Raw genomic sequence first — 22,607 nt, 5'->3', positions numbered from 1 at the left:
GAGTCTGGAGGGTGTTAGCGATGTGGAGAGGCTGAATAGACTCGGATTGTTTTCATTGGAAAGACAGAGGTTGAGGGTTAACCTGATAGAGGTCGACAAGATTATGAGGGGCATAGATAGAGTAGATGGGCAGGCACTCTTTCCTCGTGTGGAGGGGTCAGTCACCAGGGGACATAGGTTTAAGATCCGTGGTGCAAAGTTTAGAGGAGATGTGCGAGCAGGTTTTTTTACGCAGAGGGTGGTGAGTGCCTGGAACGCATTGCCAGGGGAGGTTGTGGAAGCAGATACATTAACGGTGTTCAAAAGGCATCTTGACAAAGACATGGATAGGATGGGTATAGAGGGATACGGCACAAGGATGTACTGAGGGTTTGGAAAAGGTTGGTATTATGACCGGTACAGGCTTGGAGGGCCGAAGGGCCTGTTCCTGTGCTGTATTGTTCTTTGTTCAAAGACCCTGTTCAATGTGGGAGAAACAGTTCCTGTGCTCGGAATGTGGATGACGTTTTAGCCGATGGTCTGACCTTTCCAACGATATGTAGTCACGCTGGAAGAAACCTTGGAAATCTGAGGACTGTGGAACAGATTTAATCAGACCTGGAGATTCATCGACCTGTTCACACTGAGGAGTGACCGTTAATGTTCTCCGTGTATGGGAAGGGACTCACTCAGTTCACCAGCCTCACTTCATCATGGTCAATGTGTACTGGACAGTTACCAAGTGCAATGTATCTTTCCTGAGGTTTGGTGGCCAGTCCAGAACACAGTTCATGCAGCAAGTGAGGAAAAGACAGCAGGAATTTCTCTAATCTGATTTACAAGGACACATTCCTGGTTCCCAGCAGTTATGTTTCTTCAGTAATTTCCTCATTTTCCCTAAACTACCCTACCTATTAATTCTGTTATTTCTGATAATTCCATTACTGTAGCTACAAACATCACACATTAGAATTTAATCTGTTCCATTATTCACTCTGGTTTAAGTTTATGTTGAGGTTAATAACAGACAAACTCTGTCCTCTCCCCAATCCGATTAGAGTTTCCAATGAGTCGATTCTGTGGAATGGAATGTCTTATCAGCGTTTCCACGGTGACCTGTCTGCAGTGAAGGAATGTCTTATCAGCGTTTCCAAGGTGACCTGTCTGCAGTGAAGCACCTGCTTGAGTTTCTAACTGAGACTAAACTTCTCTCTCCCATAACACACATTATATCAGACATTGGATGTCAATGTATTTCAGCCATGTTAATATCTCCCAAACCCTAAAAGGAGTTCAGATACACAAATGTTTAAATGTGGGCGGACAAGTTGATAAAGTGTTTAAAAAACACATGGGATCCAAGGTTTTATAATTCTGGGTGTGGAGTACAAAAGGACAGAGGTCATGTAAATCTGTACAAATCATTGGTTAGGCTGCAGTTAGAATATAATTTCAGGTTTTGGGGATCTTACACCAGGAAGGATGTCAAGGCCATGGAGAGGGTGTAGAAGAGATTCACTGAGATGATCCCAGGGAAGAGAGGCTTTAGTTAGCAGGAGAGATTAGAGAAACAGGGGCTCTTTTCATTCGAACAGAGGCTGACTGGAGATCAGAGGGAGGGGATTCGATTCCAGCCTTGGGTGACTGTGTAGAGTTTGCAATTTCTTCCCGTAGCTGTGTCTTCTAGACACCCTTCCGGGTGCTCCGGTTTCCTCCCACAGTCCAAAGTTGCACAGGTTAGGTGGATTGCCCATTCTAAAAGATTTCCCCCGAATGTCCAATGGTTAGGTGGGGTTACGGGGAGAGGGTGGAGGAGTGGTCCTCTACATTGGCCCATCAAACGCTCCCATGATAGGTTTTGCACAAGGTTGGATACAATGTAAATGTATCAGTGGTTAGCACTGCTGTCTCACGGCGCCGAGGTCCCAGGTTCGATCCCAGCTCTGGGTCACTGTCCGTGGAGAGTTTGCCCATTCTCCCCGTGTTTGCATGGGTTTCTCCCCCACAACCTAAAGATGTACAGGGTAGGTGGATTGGCCACACTAAATTGAATGGGGTACTCTAAATTTAAAAAAAAAATCAATTCTACTAGTTACATCCTCAAAATTAAATTTTCCCTTCATAAATCCATGCTGACTCATAGAATTTACAGTCCAGAAGGAGGCGATTCGGCCCATCGAGTCTGAACCGGCTCTTGGAAAGAGCACCATACCCAAGCCCACATCTCCACCCTATCCCCATCACCCAGTAACCCCACCCAACACTAAGGGCAATTTTGGACACTATGGGCAATTTATCATGGCCAATCCACCTAACCTGCACATCTTTGGACTGTGGGAGGAAACCGGAGCACCCGGAGGAAACCCACGCACACACGGGGAGAACGTGCAGACTCCGCACAGTGACCCAAGCCGAGAATCGAACCTGGTACCCTGGAGCTGTGAAGCAATTGTGCTAACCACAATGCTACCGTGCTGCCCTCGGACTCTGTCCGATCCTGCCACTTTTTTCCCAAGAGCTCAGCTACAAAACCTTGATAATGGATTCAAGACATTTCCCCACTTCCTGCATCAGGCTTATTGGTCTATAATTCCCTGTTTCCTCTCTACCTCCCTTTTTTAAATAGTGGAATTACATAATCCACCCTCCAATCTGCAGGAACTGTTCCAGAGTCTATAGAATCCTGGAAGATGACCACCAATGCATCCACTATTTCTAGAGCCACTCGTTTAAGTACTTTGGGATGCAGAATATCAGGCCCTGGGGATTTATGCCTTCAATCCCTCAATTTCCCCAACACCATTTCTCTACTAATATTGATCTCCCTCAGTTCCTCCCTCTCAGTTCTCACAATTAATTTTGGCCAATCCAGCTTTTTATAAGATATGAGCTTGTTTTCCTGATTTCTTGATTACATACCTGAGAAGACACACTGAGACTGGTAAAATTAGCTAATTATATTTACTTGAATAAGCACGCCACATGTCACTCAATGATATTCCTTATCCTTAGCAGAGCTGCTAATTCTAAAATACTAGGATATAACTGGGGGCTGGTTGAGATCAGTTGGCTAGACAGCTGGTTTGTGATGCAGAATAAAGTCAACAGCGCAGGTTCAATTCCTGAACCAGCTGAGGTTATTCATGAAGGCCCCGCCTTCTCAATCTTACTCCTCGCCTGAGGTGTGGTGATCCTCAGGTTAAATCACCACCAGTCAGCTCTCCCCCTCAAAGAGGAAAGCAGCCTCTGGTCATCTGGGGCTCTGGCAACTTTAATTTACCAGCAAATAAGACTATGTACAAATCATTAAAGTGACAGATCGCGCTTGGATTTGAAGATTCTCCAGCTCTCCCTTCGCCTGTATCCATCCTGTGGATCGTTCTAATTCAGTATTATTTCTTCCAAGCCTCCAATTGTCCAAACTCAATTCCCTTTTCCTTTAATTTTACTCCTGTTGACCATAACCAGTGTTTTCCATTCTGTCCTGATTGGAGTATGAGTCAATGCCTTGATGATTTAAAAATGTTTTCTCCTTTTACGGTCACAGTTTAAATTTTTTTTACGGAATGTGGGTGTCATTGGCTCGGCCACCATTTATTGCTCATCTCTAGAAGACCTTGAGAAGGTGGTGGTGAGCTGCCGTCTTCATCTGCTGCAGTCCCTTAGGTGTGGGTACACCCACTGTGCGGTTATGGAGGGAGTTCAAGGATTTTGACCCAGTGACATAGAACATGGAACATTACAGCGCAGTACAGGCCCTGGCCCTCGATGTTGCCAGTAATATATATTTTTAAATATATATATTTCCAAATAGGAATGGTTAGTGATTTGGAGGGGTACTTCCAGATGGTGGTTCCCAGGTACCTGCTGCCATTCTGCTTCTAGATGGTAGAGATGCTGAGTTTGGAAGTTGCTGCCTAAGGAGCCTTGGTGAGTTACTGCAGTGCATCTTGTAGATGGTACACACAGCTGCCATTTTTCATAAGTGGTGAAGGGAGTGAATGTTTGTGGATAGGATGCCAATCAAGTGGGTTACTTTGTCCTTGTCTTGAGTGTTGTTGGTTCTGCACCCATCCAGACAAGTGGGGAGTATTCCATTATATTCCTGATTTGTGTCTTGTAGATGGTGCACAGGCTTTAGGGAGTCAGGAAGTGAGTTACTCGCCGTAGGATCCTAGCCTTTGATCTGCTCTTGCAGCCACAATATTTATGGCTAGTCCAGTTTGGTTTCTGGTCAATGGTAACCCTAGGATGTTGACAGCGAGGGATTCAATGATGGTAATGCTATTTAATGTCAAGGGGCAATAGTTAGATCCTCTCTTGTTGGAGGTGGTCATAGTCTGGCACTTGTGTGGCACAAATGCAACTTACCACTTGTCTGTATAAACCTAGACATTATCTCGCTGCATTTGGCCATGGACGCTTCAGTAACTGAGGAGTCGCAAATGGTGAACATTGTGCAGTCATCAGCGAGCATCCCGCCTTTTGACCTTATCATGGGACTCCGGTCATTGATGAGGCATCAGCTGAAACTAGTTTGGCCTAGGACACAGTTTGAGCACGTCTGGGATTCATTCTTCAGTGAATTACACAAAGCATTTCTGAATAAGTTATTTTACATTTGACAAATCACAGCTGCACACTCACACCGATATCCTCACATGAGGCTACAAGGGTTCCATCCAATGCAGACAATTCAGAGACTTTCAGGTGATCTCATATTAAAACATAGAATTGTTTAAGTCTAATTGCAATCAACCAATCCACCAGTGTTTGTAAATCGTTCACTCAATTGTTTTAGTTTGAACAAGACTTAACGTTAGGAAATCAGGAAGTTCAGATGGTAAATTGAAACTAATGTATTTTTAAAAAGATACATAGCGATACAGAAGGAAAAGGGTAAACTGATCGATACAGAAGGAAAAGGGTAAACTGATCGATACAGAAGGAAAAGGGTAAACTGATCGATACAGAAGGAAAAGGGTAAACTGATCGATACAGAAGGAAAAGGGTAAACTGATCGATACAGAAGGAAAAGGGTAAACTGATCGATACAGAAGGAAAAGGGGAAACTTATTGACACAAAACAGACTTTTACCATTTCTCTTGGTTGATCAGGCTGTAAAAACATAATCCCTCTGGTACCCCTTCTTTGACAACAATTCTGATGGGAACCTTGTTTTGGGGATTCCAGTACTTGGCTGGCAACAGACCTTCTCCTCGGGTTTTAAGTACCTAAGTAGATCCTCCCTCAGTTTGAATAAACTGATTAGAACTCAATGGTTGGTCAATTTCATACCTGAATCGGTTTGATTGGGTTTCAACCATTTTGGTAAATGTCGCAGATCGGGATACAATGGGAATGTTTAATGTATCCCTCCCATCATTGTGTGACTTTCCAGTTACAAATAAGGTTACCAAGTGTATGAAGACTTGTTGCTAACCATCATATCAGATCATACATTCCTTCTCACAGAAGCTGTAATATAGAATTTAAAACAGGCTTACACAGTTTTAGGTACAACCAAGTCTTTTCACACAACCACTAACAGATTATTAAATCGTCAATTAAAATCAACTGAGGCACACTACTTAATTAATAATTTGTTTCTGACTAGTGAATAATTAATACACATCATTGATTAATACAATAGATCAATTGCTGAATACAAAATGCCCTTTTCATTTAAATGTTAGTTTCAAAATGGCTTCCTTGATCTTATTAGCTTACTTCAGTAAATATAAAATGTAGCTCACCTGAAAATGAATCATTTACTGCCTAGTCCCACTTATATGTGTCTGTAAATATTTTTGCTCATCTCCCCCTGAATGCTTCAATGTCTTTGGCATTGGCCATTTTATCAAATGCAATTCTCTTTGAAAGTTCATCCACAACGATACAAACATCTCCAAGAGAGCCATCAATTTATTAGTCTCATCTACACTTTCCTTTTATTAAAATATACATCAGTACCACATTGATATTTTCCACTGAACTACACCCACAGTGAGGTATTCCAATTCCCATTTAGTGGGGTTATTTTTCCTTAACTTTATTCCTCTGCTCAATCACTTGCTCTTATATAATTTTACACATCCCATTAGATATCTCATTCATGAGGCTTAGAGAAATGTTACTGTCCAGTATTCCTACTACCTTTAAAACAGGAATCAGACATTGTAATTTGATTCCAGGTATCAACAGTTTAGATGTTTTTTATTTTCAAAATGAATTCAAATTTAATTTGCGGTATTGTGGGGCTGGCGGGTTTTCTTAATCTTCAATTTATTTCCCTATAGGAAACTTTATTTTCCGATTCCCGGGAACCACCCAGACTGTTTGTCATCAGGGTTTGTTCTGAATATTTAATAATCCCGCTCAGCTTCAGGTAAATCTCCCTTTCGAAGTTTGAAATAGAAAAGCTATAATTTTACTTTAGCAATTTTGGCAACAATTATGCCGACTTGCTGGTTTTAAATGGTATTTTTACATCAGAATCAGGAGTCTTGGCAATTGGTTTGGAGGCAAGTTCCATCTCAAGCTCTTTCTCTCAGAAAGTAACAAATGGCCTGAATGGTTAAGGCCAAAGTCTTTGAAAGGCAAAGCCTTGAGTTCAAATTGTCACCATGTTGTGATACTTGATGTCAGTTCTTGAAATAAAAGCCTTCTCGATCTCTTGCTGTAGCATCAGCACGAACCCTGGAAACCTGTTGAATCCACTTGGATTTGTCTGACAGCCCAATGGATTAATGTGTTCAGGAGAGCAACCAAGGATGAGAGAGCGGAAATAATCTCGAGTTAACGATGAGGTGTTATTGTTCAGTGGTTACGTTCCCATCTGAGTCAGGATGATGTGGGTTCAACTTCAGCTCCAGAAACCTGACCATAAAATCCGGCTGGTATTCCGATGCTGTACTGAGGGAATACAGCACTGTCTTTCTGAGAAAACCTTCCACTATAACCCCATCTGTTCTTGCAGCTAGACGTAAAAGTTCCCTTGGTGATATTTCGAAGGAAGTTCTCTCGGGTGAACTGCTCAATATAAAGCCCTCGGTGATGAGCACTGAACAGATAATCTGGTCATAATCATAGTTCTGTTTTGAACTCACTTTCTTGCTTCACAGATGCTGCCTGACCTGCTGAGTATTTCCAGCATCGTATTTGTGTTTGTAGGAGCCTGTTGTACACAATCTGGCTGCTGCATTTCCTACATTACAACAGTGACTACACTTCAAAAGAACCTCATTGTCTGGAAAGCACTTTGGGACATCCTGAAGTTGTGAGAGGCGCTATATAAATCCAAGTGTTCCATTAACAAAGGAGAAAAGACCCAACAATGGAACAGTCGGTAACAGGACATCAATCAGTCTCCTCTTATCTTACAGAAATTAAGGACTCCAACACTGTGTTTAATGCAATTCATGTCCATTCTGTTAATCCCATTAACTGGGCTGGAGTTTAACATCAAGGGAAATAAATCTGTACTGTCAGAATGAACATGGTTCATTCCTGAGTGGAGGAATCCAATCCCTGTAATCACATGTGAACTCTCTGGTGACTCAGACGAGCGGATGGCTGAGTGAATCCTCTATCGCACACGGGGCAGGTGAACGGCTTCTCCCCCGAATGGATTCGCTGGTGGTTCATCAACTCCCTTCTGCTTTTAAAGCTCTTCTCACAGTCAGAACAATGAAATGGTCTCTCATCAGTGTGAACAAGTGTATATGTCCTAAACTGCGATTTTGCAGCGAATCCCTTCCCACACTCAGCACAGGTAAAGGGTTTCTCTTCATTGTGAATTCGCTGGTGATTCAGAAAATTAGGTAAATTAGTGAAACTCTTCTCACACTCCGTGCAGGTGAATACCTTCTCTTCAGTGTGAACACGCTGGTGTCTAAGAAGATGTGATGATCTAATAAATCCCTTCCCACACACAGAGCAGGCGTACGGCCTCTCACCAGTGTGAACACGCTTGTGTAGAATGAGGTGGGAAGAACAAGTGAATCTCTGCCCGCACTCAGAGCAGTGGAATGGTCTCTCTCCAGTGTGAACCCGTAGATGTTCAGTGAGGTGGGATGAACACCAGAAGCTCTTCCCACACTGAGAGCAATTGTAGGGTTTCTCTCCAGTGTGAACTCGCTGGTGTGTCATTAGGCTGGATGACTGAGTGAATTCTTTTCCACAGGTGGAGCAAGTGAACAACCTCTCTCTAGTGTGACTGCGTTTATGAGTTTCTAGTGCAGATGGGGAGCTGAAACCCTTCCCACAGTCCCCACATTTCCACGGTTTCACCATGGCGTCACTGGATTGGATAATCAGTTAAAGCCTCGTTGACACAAAGAATAATTGTACAGTGTCTCCCCGCTGTGAATGATATGATTTTTTTTCAGGTTGTGTAATAGTTGAAGCCTTTTCCACAGTCAGTTCACTGGAACTCTCTCACTCGGGTGCGTGTTGTGTGGGTCTCGGTGCTTTTCCAGTCACACTGATGTTTCAGATCCTTTCCTACATCAAAGGCTGGTGATGTTCAACTCATCGTGAATGTGTGAAATCCTCTCCTTCCAATCCCCTGTAAAAGGAGTTGACTATGGAATTTCTATGGAATATTCTTCTCTCTCTTATTCCCCAAATATGTTGCCCAATCAAAGTAAAAGAAGGCAAAATCACAACAAAAACAAGGAAAACTTTTTAACTAAACCAGAATGTTGTTTTCAGTGTCTCAGAAGCACTCTGCACCCTGAGGTACCAACAGTTGTGGAAGGTGTCAAGTGTACTGGAGGACACCTCATGTTTCCGTTCCAGGGCCACCTGAACATGGACAGGACCACGGAAGAGAGGCGAGCAGCCAGAAGAAGCCCTACATTCTCCCCCCATAGGGATCTACAAATTGGTGTTTTAAACAGATCAGGAGCAGACCAGCCGCTCCGACTAGCCCAGACCCCTCTGTGCAGCAAAGATGATCTTCTCAAAGAACATCCTGCCTAAGCCCACTCCCCTACCCTATCCCCATAACCCCACCTAACCTGCAGATCTTTGGGTTGTGGGAGGACAGCAGAGCACCGGAAGAAACCCAGGCAGACACGGGGAGAATGTGCAAACTTCACAACGACAGCCACCCAAGTTTGGATTCGAATCCGGGTCTCAGTCGCTGTGAGGCAGTTCCAATTAACAACTTTAAACTATTCTGAGGTGTTGTCTTTCCGGGCACTAGGACCCAGTTGGAAAAGAGACCCTGAAAGTTCTGCCCATTCTCTCTTACGTTACCCAGACGCCATCGCATGCGCTCTTCCTTTCTTTGAACCATCATGGCGGCTGTTCACCTGGCCCTGATCCCAGGGTCAGGAACCGGACCAACAAACTCGCTCCGGCAGCGTCTTATTTAGGGTTTGCGGCGTTCACTGAGGGGTTGAGAAACTCTCCCCGTCCAGAGCTGGCTCCATCACTCCCCCTGGATTCCATATCCTGACCAGTTTACTGCAGCCCATCTACACCACCACTTCCCGGTCCTCTCCGACTCGGAACAGAGGAGCCATCCAGAATGCCCCGCGGCTGGCTGGGCCTGGAGCATGCGCGCGCAGCGCCTGCGCAATGAGCCAGTTGCATCGAGCGGTCTCTGGGCCGCGGGGGATTGTGGGAACTATGGCCACCATTCATCAGCTCCAGTAGGAAAATTTAATTTAATTTTAATTTTTAAAAAAATAATCTTTACTGTCACAAGTAGGCGTATATTAAAACTGCAATGAAGTTACTATGAAAAGCCCCTCGTCGCCACATTCCGGCACCTGTTCGGGTCACAGAGGGAGAATTCAGAATAGAACAAAGAACAGTACAGCACAGGAACAGGCCCTTCGGCCCTCCAAGCCCGTGCCGACCATGCTACCTGTCTAAACTAAAATCTTCTACACTTCCTGGGTCTATATCCCTCTATTCCCATCCAATTCACCTAACAAGCACGTCTTTCTGGACTTATGGGAGGAAACTTTAGCACCCGAAGAAACCGGGACCGGGTTTGAATCTGGCCTTGGATGATTGTCAGTATGGAGTTTGTGCGTTCTCCCCAAATCTGTGTGGGTTTCCTGTGGGTGCTGCCACATTCCAAAGATGTACAGGTTAGGTGGTGTTATGGGGATAGGGTGAGGTTATGGGCCTAGCTAGCGCACTTTTTCAGGCATATAGTGCAATCCTGAGCGACCGAATGGCCTCCTTCTGCACTTTAGGGATTCTATGGATTCTAGTGCCATCATGTCGATGGGAAATAGGAGGGGCCAAGGATAGATCCTTGGGGGACACCATGTTGGTGAGGAAAGGGAGTGTGGAGATGGGGTGGTACTTTGCAGGAAGTTGGGGTCAAAGGTTGTTTTCTCAGGAAAGGTGAAGATAGTGTATTTAAAAGTGAGAGGGCCAAAGCCAGAAGAGAGAGAGAACTGTTAACGATATCAATTAATGTGGGGAAGTTGGATGGTCAGCGGTTTAGTGAGAATTGGGTCAAGGGAGCAGAAGGCAGGTCTTGTAATCAAGATGAGATTGAACAGGACATGACAGGAGATCGGAGAGCAACCGGAGATAGTTCCGAGTTCACACTCAGACAAGGGGGATTTTTAGAGACAGTTTGGCCCGGTGGAGCTAGTGGAAGGGAGGGGAGCAGCTGATCAGAATGTCCACTCACTGTAATTACTTGTGAATTCGCTGGTGTCTCATCAGGTTGGATGACTGTGTGAATCTCTTCCCACACTTGGGGCAGGTGTACGGCCTCTCCCTAGTGTGAACTCGCTGATGTGCCAGCAGGCTGGATGACTGAGTGAATGTCTTCCCACACTGGGAGCAGGTGAACGGTCTCTCCCCAGTGTGAGTTCGCTGGTGTACAGTGAGGACAGATGATGTCTTGAACCCAGTTCCGCAGTAAGAGCACCTGAACGGTTTCTCATCAGTCTGAATACGCTGATGACGCATCAGTTCCCCGGAACTTTTAAAGCACTTCTCACAGTCTGGGCATTTAAAAGGTTTCTCATCAATGTGAATACGTTTATGGTGGAGCAGTTCCCAGGAACTTTTGCAGCACTTCCTGCAGTCTGGGCATTTAAATGGTCTCTTGTCATTGTGAACACTCTGATGATTCAGCAGAGTGGATAACTGAGTGAATCCCTTCCCACACTCCGAGCAAGTGAAAGGTCTCTCCCCAGTGTGACTGCGCTGGTGTGTCCGCAGGTTTGATGACCTACTGAACCCACTGCCACACAGGGAGCAGGTGAAAGGCCTCTTCCCAGTGTGAGTGTGTTGGTGTTCACGGAGTTGAGATGACTGCTTGAACCCAGTCCCACAGTGAGTGCACCTAAACGGTCGCTCATTGGTGTGAGCTCGTTGATGGAGTATCAGGTCCCGGGAACATTTAGTGCACTTCCCACAGTCTGGACATTTAAATGGTCTCTTGTCCGTGTGAACTCGCTGGTGCGGCATCAAGTCAGATGACCAAGTGAATCCCTTTCCACACTCTCAGCGAATGAATGGTCTCTTCCCAGTGTGAACTAACTGGTGTCTCAGTAGGTTGGACGACTGAGCAAATCCCATCCCACAGAGGGAGCAGTTGAATGGTTTCACCCCGGTGTGAACCCGCTGGTGTTGCAGCAGGCTGGATGATCGAGAGAATCTCTTTGCACAATCGAAGCAAGTGAATGGCCTCTCCCCAGAGTGTCTGGGATGATAAATTTCCAGTTGAGATGTGGATCTGAATCCCTCCTCACATTCCCATGGTTTCTCCTCACTGAGAACCGTGCTTTTGCCTTCCATGTTCAAAATTCACCGATGTTCAGGTTGCAACAAATTGGGCGATCCTCAGATCCTGATGCAATGCTTGGTTTGAGTTTCCTGACTGCAAATCTTCCCCTTGTGACACTCTGTCAAACTGATTTAAAACAAAAAAAAGGGAGTGAGAGCGAACCCACAAAAACACAAAGGCAGATTGTAAAATTGACCTCAATGAATCTGGTCATTTGTGGGGCCGGCACTGGGAAAAAGTGACCATGAAAACTTGTTGGATTGTCATAAAAACCGAACTGGCTCACTATTGTCCTTCAGGAAAGGCAACCTGCCACATGACCTTCACCCACCTTTGCAAGAACACAAGAAATAGGAGTAGAAGTAGACCATTCGGCCTGTTGAACCTGCTCTGCCATTGAACACGATTGTGGCTGATCTTGGTCTTCCATTCCCCTTTCCCGCCAGCTCCCTATCTCCTTGACTTCCTGAGAGACCAAAAATCTCACCATCTTAACCTTAAATATATTCAGTGATGGAGTATCCACAATCCTCTGTGCTAGGGAATACATGTGACAAGAAAGACAGAGAGGGAGAGAAAAAGAGTGAGTCGTGGTGCAGAGACAGAAATGATGAGGGAAAGAGAGAGAGAGAAGGGAGTGGGAGTGACAGGGGCAATGAAGAGGTATTTTCTCTACTTACAACAGAATCACAATTTGACAGAATCTCCTAAACCCTGAACCTCCGCCACCTGGATGGACCAGGACAGCAGATGTGTGTGAACATCATGACCTGCAAGTTCCCTTCCAAGACATGTCTGAACTTGTCTGACATCCAGTACTGGAGGAGCAGAAATTTCCTCCATTTAAATATTGAGAAGTTTAAACCCATTCTCTTCCGTCCCCTCGACAAACTCCATCCCTGTCTGTCCCTGCCAAATGTCTGAGGCTGAAGCAAACTGTTCACAACAATGGTGAAATATTGCACCCCAGATGAGCTCCCAAACACATATCCACATCATCTTCAAGATCACCTATTTTGTAATGTTTCTCTGAAAAGTCTTAATATTTTATTCTGTTCAAGGCACAATATAAATACGAATTATTGTCACAGCTCTGGATACGTATCATTGTTCTTCCCCATAAATAACAATTTGTAACTCAGAGTGAAACAGTTTGATGACATTCTGACATGAAGAACCATTTTTTAAAATGTTGCCCCCAACAATGATGGCGACTGAGCCTGCGCTCTGCTCCAATAAAGATATGTTGGGCGCAATTAAAAAGCGTGCGCATGCGCATTGCTGCCAGTGCGGAACAAAGATGGCGGCCGCTTCGTTCTATCTGTGAGAAAGCTGCAGCCTCCGCTCAGGTCACCTGGTATTGGTAGGTTATTTTTCCGGGTTTCCTGTTTTTATAATATGTTTACGAAGTGTGCCTAACGACCGGGCTGATCCCACTGACCTGCCATTTCCACCTTTACGGATTGTGAATCGGAGAAAGAACCTTCTTCACGTCGCCATTAATCAAACTGCGCATGCTTCACTCAGCCAAGTCCCGCCCCCCCATTCACTGTGATTGGTTTGAGGACCAGCTGCTCCAGTTCGGGCCTGCGGTCCCGCCCCTCTGCTTCCATTGGTCCGGACATGCCGTCAATCATTCCCCGGGCATTGTGAGGTATCAGGTGAGGGGTCCATCAGAGTCAGCCTGGTTTTGCGAAGGGTAAATCGTGTTTGAATCATTTGTTGAAGTTCTTCGAAGATGTAACAAGCCAAATGGATATTGGGGGTAATGTAGATGTATTTGGACTTCCAGAATACATTTGATAAGGTGCCACACAAAAGGTTATAAACAAGGGGGTTGACAGGTAATGTAATATATAATCTTTTTTAGTGTCATAAGTGGGCTGACATGAACACTGCAATCAAGTTACTGTGAAAATCCCCTAGTCACCACATTCCGGCGCCTGTTCGGGTACACAGAGAGAGAATTCAGATTGTCCAAATAACCTCACAGCACGTCTTTTAGGATTTGTGAGAGGAAACCGGAGCAGCCGGAGGAAATCGGAGCAGCCGGAGGAAACCCACGCAGACAAGGTGAGAACGTACGGCCTCCGCACAGACAGTGAGCCAAGCCGGGAATCAAACCCGGGTCAATGCTAACCACTGTGCTACTGTGCCGTCCTTAAAATAAAGAATAGGCACCACTGGATTTCAAACCCAGGATTTCCTGTTTACTAGTCAGGCGCTTTAACCAATAATGATATCGCTTGGATAGAGGATTGGCTAACCAACCAACAGTAGAGTGAGGATTAATCTGTCTTTTTCTGGTCGGCAAGCTGTAACCAGTGGTGGGTTTGGTTCTCAGGCCCCAGTTATTTACAACCTATATTAATGATTATGGGACAGATAGAATAGACAGTATCCAAATTTGTAGATGACACTGAAATGGGTGGGAAAACAAGTTGCAGGAGGAAATATGAAATAAACTAATGGATATGCATAGGTTGGGTGAGTGGGCCAAATTTGAATAAAAAGGCAACATATTATCTAAATGAAGAGAAACTTCAAAATGCTTTTGTACAGCGGGATCTTGGTGTCCTCCCATCCATTCTTCTCACCCACTTCCCAACCCTCTTCCATCCACTGACTCTTTCGACACCTCCTACTGCCTTGGGAAAGAGGGCAGAATAAACAAAGCCCCCTCCCACCCGAGTTATCAGGTGGCACAGTAACACAATGGTTAGCACTGTTGTTTCACGGCGCCAGGGACCTGGGTTCGATTCCCAGCTTGGGTCACTGTGCGGAGTCTGCACGTTCTCCCCGTGTCTGCGTGGGTTTCCTTCGGGTGCTCCGGTTTTCCTCCCACAAGCTCCGAAAGACGTGCTTGTTAGGTGAATTGAACATTCTGAATTCTCCCTCAGTGTAACCAAACAGGTGCCGGAGTGTGGCAACTAGGGGATTTTCACTGTAACTTCAATGAAGTGTTAAGTCTACTTGTCCCACTAATAAAGATTATTATTATTATGTTTATTTCAAGGAAGATGGAGTCTAATAGCAAAGTGGTGTTGCTGCAACTGCACAAGCTGCCAGTGAGGCCACGTTTAGAACACTGTACAGTCTTGATCACCTTCTTCAAGGAAAGATGAGGGACTGCCAAATGAGGAAAGAATTCTCTCAAACTACTGAATCTTGGAATTATTTACCCCAGGTAACGTGGAGGCCGAGTCCTTGATCAGTTGCAAGGCTGAGATTGAGATGTTTTTAATCGGTTGGGGAATTAAGGGAAACAGAGAGAAGGTAGGAAAGTGGACTTAGTGAGTGTGAGAAAAGCTCTGATCTCATTAAATTGTGGAGCAGCTCAAAGGCTGAATGGCTAACTCCTGTCCCTATTTCTTCTGGTCTATTCTGTTTGTCGGTAAAGATTTCCAGTATCTGTGTGACTGGAGAAGCACTGAGATATATAAAATCCTGGTGAGACACCACCTGGACTGCTATCATTTAAATTTTAAAAAATGCTGGAAATCTTCAGCATATCGGGCAGCGTCTGTGGAGAGAAACAGAGTTAATGTTTCAGGTCAGCATGATCTTTCATTAGATCAAGAATAGTGTTCCCATTAGGGACAAAGGGGCAATCTGCGGGTGGAGCCAGAGGACATTGGTTGGGTGTTGAACAAGTACTTCACATCTGTCTTCACCCAAGAGAATGAGGAGGCAGATATGGAACTCGGACAGCGAGACTGAGGTTCCTGAGCAAATTGACGTGGGGAATGACATAGTGTTGGCAGGCTTAAAAGTGGACGAATCTCCAAGTCTGGATGAACTGTGTCCCAGGATGCTGTGAGAGATGAGGGAGGAGATTGCAGGAGTTCTGAACCAAATTTTTAATTCCTCTCTGGCCAAGGAGAGGGGCCAGAGGACTGGAGAAAAGCTATTTAAGAAAGGTTGTCGAGATAAGCCAGGGAACTACAGACCAGTTAGTCTTACGTCAGTGGTAGGGAAAATATTGGAGAAAATTCAGAAGGAATTATCTTCACTTGGAGGGCAAGATTTGATCAGGAATAGTCAGCGTGGCATTGTCAGAGAGAAGTTATGCCTAACAAATTTTGAATTGATTTTTTATGTGACCGGCTGTGTTGATGCAGTTTGCTGGATTTCAGCAAAGCCTTTGACAAGATCCCAAACAAGAGACTTTATAAAGAAGGCAAAAGCTCATGGGATAGAGGTAACATGATAAGGTGGATTCAAAATTGACTTAGCTGTCGCAGCCAGAGGGTGATGACAGATGGCTGCTTTAGTGACTGGAAGTCAGTGTCGAGTGGCACACCACCGGGATCCAGCAGAGTAAGAATGGAGGGAGCATGTGTGGGATGGAGATTTGCAGCATTCGGGGAATAAGAGAGGAAAGAATGTTCCATAGGAACTAGAATTATCTGTTCTGAGTTTCTACCCTGTACTGACAGCGATGAATTTTCTAAATTGTTTTTACAGGATATTAGATGAGGAAGAATTACAAACAGAAGTCTCAAACGTCACGTCTCGATCTGACAGTCACTCGATTCCCTGGAACCTGAATAACATCAGCCTTTGAGTCTAGAAGGAGAAATATTCATCCAAACTGTCAGCTGCTAAATGTTTCAAACATCAGTGCGACTGTGAGAGTGTTCCAGTGAACTGACTGTGGAAACATCAGTGTGACTGGAAAAGCACCGAGACCCACACAACACACACCCGAGTGAGAGTGTTCTAGTGAACTGACTGTGGAAGGATCAGTGTGGCTGGAAAAGCAATGAGATACACACAGCACACACCTGAGAGAGAGTGTGCCTGACTGTGGAAAGATCTTTCACCAGTTACACATCCGCACAAAACATCACACCATTCACAGCGGGGAGAGACTCCACCCGTGTTCTGTGTGTGGACGAGGCTTCAACTGATCATCGAACCTGGAGAGGTACAAGTTGACCAGCACTATGGAGAAACCGTGGAAATGTGGGGACTGTGGGAAGGGATTCAAAGCTCCGTCTGAGGTGGAAATACATAGGCGCAGTCACACTGGAGAGAGGCCGTTCACCTGCTCTGACTGTGGGAAGGGGTTCAGTGATTCATCCAACCTGCTGATGCACCAGCGAGTTCACACCGGGGTGAGGCCATACACCTGCTGTGATTGTGGGAAGAGATTCAGTCGATCATCCAACCTGCAGTCACACCAGCGAGTTCACACTGGTGAGAGGCCGTTCACCTGCTCTGAATGTGGGAAGGCGTTCACTCTGTTATCCCATTTGCAGACACACCAGAGAGTTCACAGCGGGGAGAAGCCATTCACCTGCTCCCAGTGTGACAAAGGATTTACTAATTCATCCAATCTACAGAAACACCAACGGGTTCACACGGGGGAGAGGCCATTCACCTGCTCTCAGTGTGGGAAGGGATTCACTCAGTTAACCCACTTACTGACACACCAGCCGGTTCACACTGGAGAGAGGCCGTTCACCTGCTCAGAATGTGGGAAGGGATTCATTCAGTTGTCCAAGCTGCTGATGCACCAGCGAGTTCACAATGGGGAGAGGCCGTTCACTTGCTCCGAATGTGGGAAGGGATTCACTCAGTCCTCCACCCTCCTCTCTCACCAGCGAATTCACACTGGGGAGAGACCATTCACCTGCCCTGCATGTGGAAATGGATTCAGAGATTCATCCACCCTGTTGAAACACCAGCGAGTTCACACTGGGGAGAGGCCATTCCTCTGCTCTCAGTGTGGGAAGGGATTCACTCAGTCATCTAGCCTGCTGACACATCAGAGAGTTCACACCGGGGAGAGGCCATTCACCTGTTCTGTTTGTGGGAAGGGATTCACACAGTCAGCCAACCTGCAGACACATCAGCGAGTTCACATGTGATTACAGGGGTTGGATTCTGCTGTTATTGCTGCTGTTAATCACATCCAGGACTGACATTCTCACAGTTGGTGAAGCGGGAGGGTTTCTTTCTGCTGGTTGGTCTCCCGACTTTGATTCCAGTGGGCTGATGTTGAGTCTTAAGAGCACATTCCCACTGAAATAGCCACAAAAGCTGGTGAAGGACACTTATTTCATCCCGTGTAGGGTTCAATTCTGGCCTTGGGAGATTGCCTGAGTGGAGTTTGCACTTTATGGGTTTTCTCCCAGTGATCCAGTTCCTTCCCATAGTCCACGTGTGCAGGTTAGGTGGATTGGCCACTCTTTTGAGGTCCACCAACCATGCTAAATTGCCTCAAGTGTCCAAGGATGTGCAGGTTGGGTGATTGGCCATGCTAGATTGCCCATTTGTGTCTAAAGATGTGTAGGTTTGGTTATTGGGATAGGGTAGGTGAGTCGATTCGGGTGGAGTGCTCTTTCAGAGGGTCGGTGCAGAATTGATGGGCCAAATGGCTTCTGAGGGTGAGCTGTGAGGAGCATGCAGAGATGCTTCAGCAGGATTTTGACAAGCTGAGTGTGTGATGCATTCATGGCAGATGCAGTATAATGTGGATGGACGCTTCAGTAGCAAAAATAGGAAGGCAGATTATTATTTGAATGGGTGTAATTTGTGAGAGGTGGATCCTCAGCGAACCCTTGGTGTCCTCGTGCATCAGTCGCTGAAAGTAAGCACACCGGTACAGCAGGCAGGAAAGAAGGCAAATGGTATGTTGGCCTTCATAACGGGAGGAATAGAGGTGTTTTACTGCAGTTTTATAGGGCATTGGTGAGGCCACACCTGGAGTATTTTGTTCAGTTTTGGTATCCTTATCTGAGGAAGCATGTTCTTGCTTTGGAGGGAGTGCAGTGAAGTTTCACCAGGCTGATTCCTGGGATGGTGGGACTCATATGAGGAGAGACTAAGTCGGTTAGGATTATATTTATTGGGGTTTAGAAGAGTGAGAGGGGATCTCATCGAAACTTACAAAATTCTAAAATGATTAGACAGGGTAGATTCAGAAAGAATGGTCCCGATGGTGGTGGAGTCCAGACCTAGGGGTCATAGTTTGAGGATAAGGGGTAAACGTTTTCGGACTGAGGCGAGGAAAGATTTGTTCACCCAGAGAGTTGTGAATCTGGAATTCGCTGTCACAAAAGTTGTTGAGGCCAAAACGTTGTGTAATTTCAAGAAGGAACTCGATATAGCTCTTGGGGCTAAGTGGATCAAGGCATATAGGGGGAAAGTGGGATCAGGGTATTGAACCTGATGATCAGCCATGATCAGAATGAATGGTGGAGCAGGCTCAAAGGGCCTGTTTTACTGCAATTGTGTAGGGCCTCCTGCTGCTTCTATTTTCTATGTCAATAGAACGGTATGTTGGCCTTCACAGTGGGAGGAATAAAGATGTTTCCCACCAGTACAGGTAGTTCTAAAATAAATACATTTGTCTCTGTTCCATAGAGTCTGCAGCCAGTTGGCTCAATTAGTCTGTGTCAGTATTTATGCTCCACATGAGCCTCCACCCACCCCTCTTCATCTCCCCATCAGCATCTCCTTTTAGTCCTTTCTCCCTCATGTATGTATCCAGCTTCCCCCTCAATGTATTAATGCTGTTCACCTTAACCACGCGCTGTGGTGGTGAGCTCCACATTATCACCATTCACTGGGGAAAGAGGTTTCTACTGAAATTTTGATTGGATTGTTGAGCCCCTGCACAATCTTGTTACATCAAGTCACCCTTCAGTCTTCTCCTTTCTAGAGAAAAGCAGTCCCAGTCTTTCCTGAGGATTAAAATGCTCTGTCTGGTATATTCTTTGTTGCTCCTTTTCCAGAGCCTTTATTTCCTTTTCCTAAATGGAGATCATCAATATTGACAATAGTGTTCCCAGTGTTGTCTAGCCCTGGATCTAAACAAGTTGAATATAACTCCCCGCTTCTCAATTCGATCCCTCTGGAATGGAACCGTATATATGGGCCCCACATTTAGGAAAGAAATGAAGTTCTCGGAGAGGGTGCAGAGGAGATTTACGAGAATGGGAGCAAGGATGAGGGACTTCAGTGAGCTGGGGAGACTGGAGCAGCTGCAATTGTTATTTTGAGATCAGTCGTGAGATCAGAGGAGGCCATTCAGCCTATTGATTCCCTGTTGGCTCCCTGGAGCAAACTAGTCAGTTCTATCTATCCCTGTAGCCCTGCAAGTTTAGATCCCCAGATGCCCATTTGGTTTCCATTTGAAATCTTCTATTGTCTTCATGTCCACCCTCCTCACAGGCAGTTCCAGGTCATTACCATTCACTGCATCAAAATATTCGCCCTCACATTCCCTCTGCATCTTTTACCCAAAACCTGAAATCTGTGTCCCCCTCGTCTTTGTCCCTTAAGCGAATGAAATGAAATGAAAATCGCTTATTGTCACAAGTAGGCTTCAAATGAAGTTACTGTGAAAAGCCCCTAGTCGCCACATTCCGGTGCCTGTTCAGGGAGGCTGTTATAGAAATCGAACCGTCCTGCTGGCCTGCCTTGGTCTGCTTTCAAAGCCAGCAATTTAGCCCTGTGCTAAACAGCCCCTATGGGAACAGCTTTTCTTCATCCACCTTATCTAAACCTGTCATAATCTTGTCCACCTCTGTCAACTCTCCCCTCAACCTCCTTTGTTCCAATGTGAACATCCCCAGCCTGACATCGACCATAAAGAACAAACAGAATATGTTAATGTCTGAAATCACATAGGAACATTCAATTTCTGTTTTAAAAATATTGTGAATATATTGTCCTGGACAATAAATGAATTGGAACACTTTCCCTTGGGTGTGTCTGAATGGAATATTTCAATCTGGTATCCACCTAAATTCCAGTGAAAGTCTGGAATGTGTAGATGGGATGAATGAGTTGATCACTTTCTCTTGGAAATGTTTACATCCTTGTCCATGAACTTTGTTATAAAGAAATCCAGGCGCTACATAAAACATCAGCACCGTAACAGGGGGAGATAAGAAAGACAGACTCACTTTGGTCTTTACATCAGCACATCTGAGAGTTAAGAATGTGTGACATGATTTTGGGATAGCGGTGTAAGTGTGCAGATGTGATTTACTTGTGAAAAACAGCAAGTGTAAATTCATGGTGAAATGAATTTAATTCATTTCATTTCGCGGCAGCTGAAATGGTGAATCTGTCCAAGGGATTGAGACAACATTGTGACAGCATCAAGGCAGTGACACACACTCCAGAGAGAAACTGACTTTAAAACAATCAATGGAGATGGTGCTTCTACCCAGAATGCAATGGTAATGCTGCTGCTGCACTTTGATACTACTGCTCAGACATTAGACTGTGTCAGCTCTTATTTATACTGAATAAAATCTAACCACTGCCAAGGTTTATCACTGTGAATCATTTCAGAGTTTGGGTAAGTGGGGGTGTTGAAGGTCAATACAAATTAGGAGCAGGAGTCGGCCATTCGGCCCCTCGAGCCTGCTCCACCATTCAATGAAATCAGGCTTAATCGGATTATGGTCTCAACTCCACTTTCTTTCTCCATCCTTTCACTCCCTTGTCAATCAAGAATCAAACAAATTCAGCCTTGAAGCAGATTCAGTGACTCTGCCTCCACCACCCTCTGGGGAACAGACCCACAGTCATCAGGGGGCAAAATTATCATCATCTTAAATGGGAGACCCCTTATTTGTAAACAGTGTCCCCTTGTCTCTGCCACAAGGGGAAACATCCTCTCAGCATTCTCTCTGTAAATTTCACTCAGGGTCTCGTATGTTTAAATAACATAATCTTTCATTCTTCTAAACTGCAATGGATACAGGTCCAACCTTCCCTCAGAGAATAACCCTCTCATTCCAGGATTCTGTGGAGTCAACCTTCTCTCTATTGCTTCTAATGCACATATCTCATTTCTGAAGACCCAAACTCGGTGGGGGGATTCTCTCAGCCCATGCCGGGCTGGAGAATTGTCGGGCCGGGCGCAAATCGCGCGTCGCCGGTCTGCTGATTCTCCAAAGAACGGAGAATCGGCGGCAGCGCGGCGCCAGTCGTGGGCCGCTCTACCCGGCGCCTCCTGCATTTCCCACCGGCAACATGTGTGGTCTTATCCAGCGGGACCTCAGTGTGCATCCATCCGGGGGGGGCCTGGTGTGGGGGAAAGGGGATTCCAACCGGGGGAGGGCCTCCTCTGGGGCCTACCGATCGGCGAGCCGGCCTCTTGGGCTGGGGGCCTCTTTTGCTCCATGCCAGCCCCTGTAGCCCTATGCCATATTGCGTCAGGGCCGATGCGGAGAAGGAAGCAGTGTGAATGTGCGCATTCGTGCTGGTCGCACTGCGCATGGACGCATTCGCGCCAGTTGCACTGCCCATGCGCGCAGACCCGCGGCTACCATTTGACGCCGGCATTGGCAGCTGGAGTGGCGTGGGTCGCTCCAGTGCTGTGCTGGCCTGAGGGGCTCGGTATCACTGCTCCTGTTGACGCCATTGTGAAACGCGACGGTGTTTACGACGGTGTCAGCACATAGCCTCAGGATCAGAGAATACCACCCATGGTCTCACTAAGGCCCTGGAACACTGCAGCAAAACATCCCGACTTTTATATTCCAGTACCTTTGCAATAAACAATAATATTCCATTGATCTTCCTGATAACTTGCTGTACCTGCAGACTAACTTGCAATTCCAGGGCACCAGATCCTGCTATTCCTCAGAGTTCTGCAATCTCTCTCCATTTAAATAATATTGTTTTATTTAATACTTCCTGACAAAGTGGACAATTTACATTTTCCCAAGTTTGCTCCATCTGTCAAGGTTTTGCCCACTCACTTAACCTGTTTGCAGTCCTTTGTTACATAGAATTTACAGTGCAAAAGGAGGCCATTCAGCCCATCGAGTCTGCTCTTGGAAAGAGCACCCTACCCAAGGTCCACACCTCCACCCTATCCCC

General features: G+C 45.7%; 2 protein-coding genes and 1 long non-coding RNA gene across 8 annotated transcripts in view; 2 read left to right on the top strand and 1 right to left on the bottom strand.

The window, feature by feature from the left end:
• LOC140421682 (leucine-rich repeat and immunoglobulin-like domain-containing nogo receptor-interacting protein 1) overlaps window positions 1-22,607 on the top strand; it is a 216,193-nt gene that overhangs the window by 101,289 nt on the left and 92,297 nt on the right. The gene's annotated exons all lie outside the window — the stretch shown is intronic.
• LOC140421721 (uncharacterized) lies at window positions 4,752-13,272 on the bottom strand. The gene is made up of 2 exons (XR_011947036.1): window positions 13,195-13,272; window positions 4,752-11,879 (listed from the first exon to the last, which is right to left on the bottom strand). It is a non-coding gene; the product is annotated as an uncharacterized lncRNA (long non-coding RNA).
• LOC140421709 (uncharacterized) lies at window positions 9,281-21,043 on the top strand. 6 transcript variants are annotated; one of them, XM_072506559.1, is made up of 4 exons: window positions 13,040-13,116; window positions 13,624-13,826; window positions 14,770-14,940; window positions 16,221-21,043. In XM_072506559.1, the coding sequence occupies exon 4, from the start codon at window positions 16,703-16,705 to the stop codon at window positions 17,627-17,629; it is 927 nt and encodes a 308-aa protein (XP_072362660.1). In that variant the 5' UTR covers window positions 13,040-13,116; window positions 13,624-13,826; window positions 14,770-14,940; window positions 16,221-16,702; the 3' UTR covers window positions 17,630-21,043. The 6 variants fall into 6 exon arrangements, with proteins under 6 accessions (XP_072362664.1, XP_072362659.1, XP_072362660.1 ...); XM_072506558.1 differs by lacking the exon at window positions 13,624-13,826 and having other exon boundaries at window positions 13,008-13,116; XM_072506560.1 differs by lacking the exon at window positions 13,624-13,826 and having other exon boundaries at window positions 13,046-13,116; window positions 14,774-14,940.

This window comes from Scyliorhinus torazame, chromosome 5 (genome assembly GCF_047496885.1).
Source record: "Scyliorhinus torazame isolate Kashiwa2021f chromosome 5, sScyTor2.1, whole genome shotgun sequence".
Classification (NCBI taxonomy): Eukaryota; Metazoa; Chordata; class Chondrichthyes; order Carcharhiniformes; family Scyliorhinidae; genus Scyliorhinus; species Scyliorhinus torazame.
The sequence above is the reverse complement of the archived record's forward strand: the minus strand, read 5'-3'. Positions and strand labels throughout refer to the sequence as shown.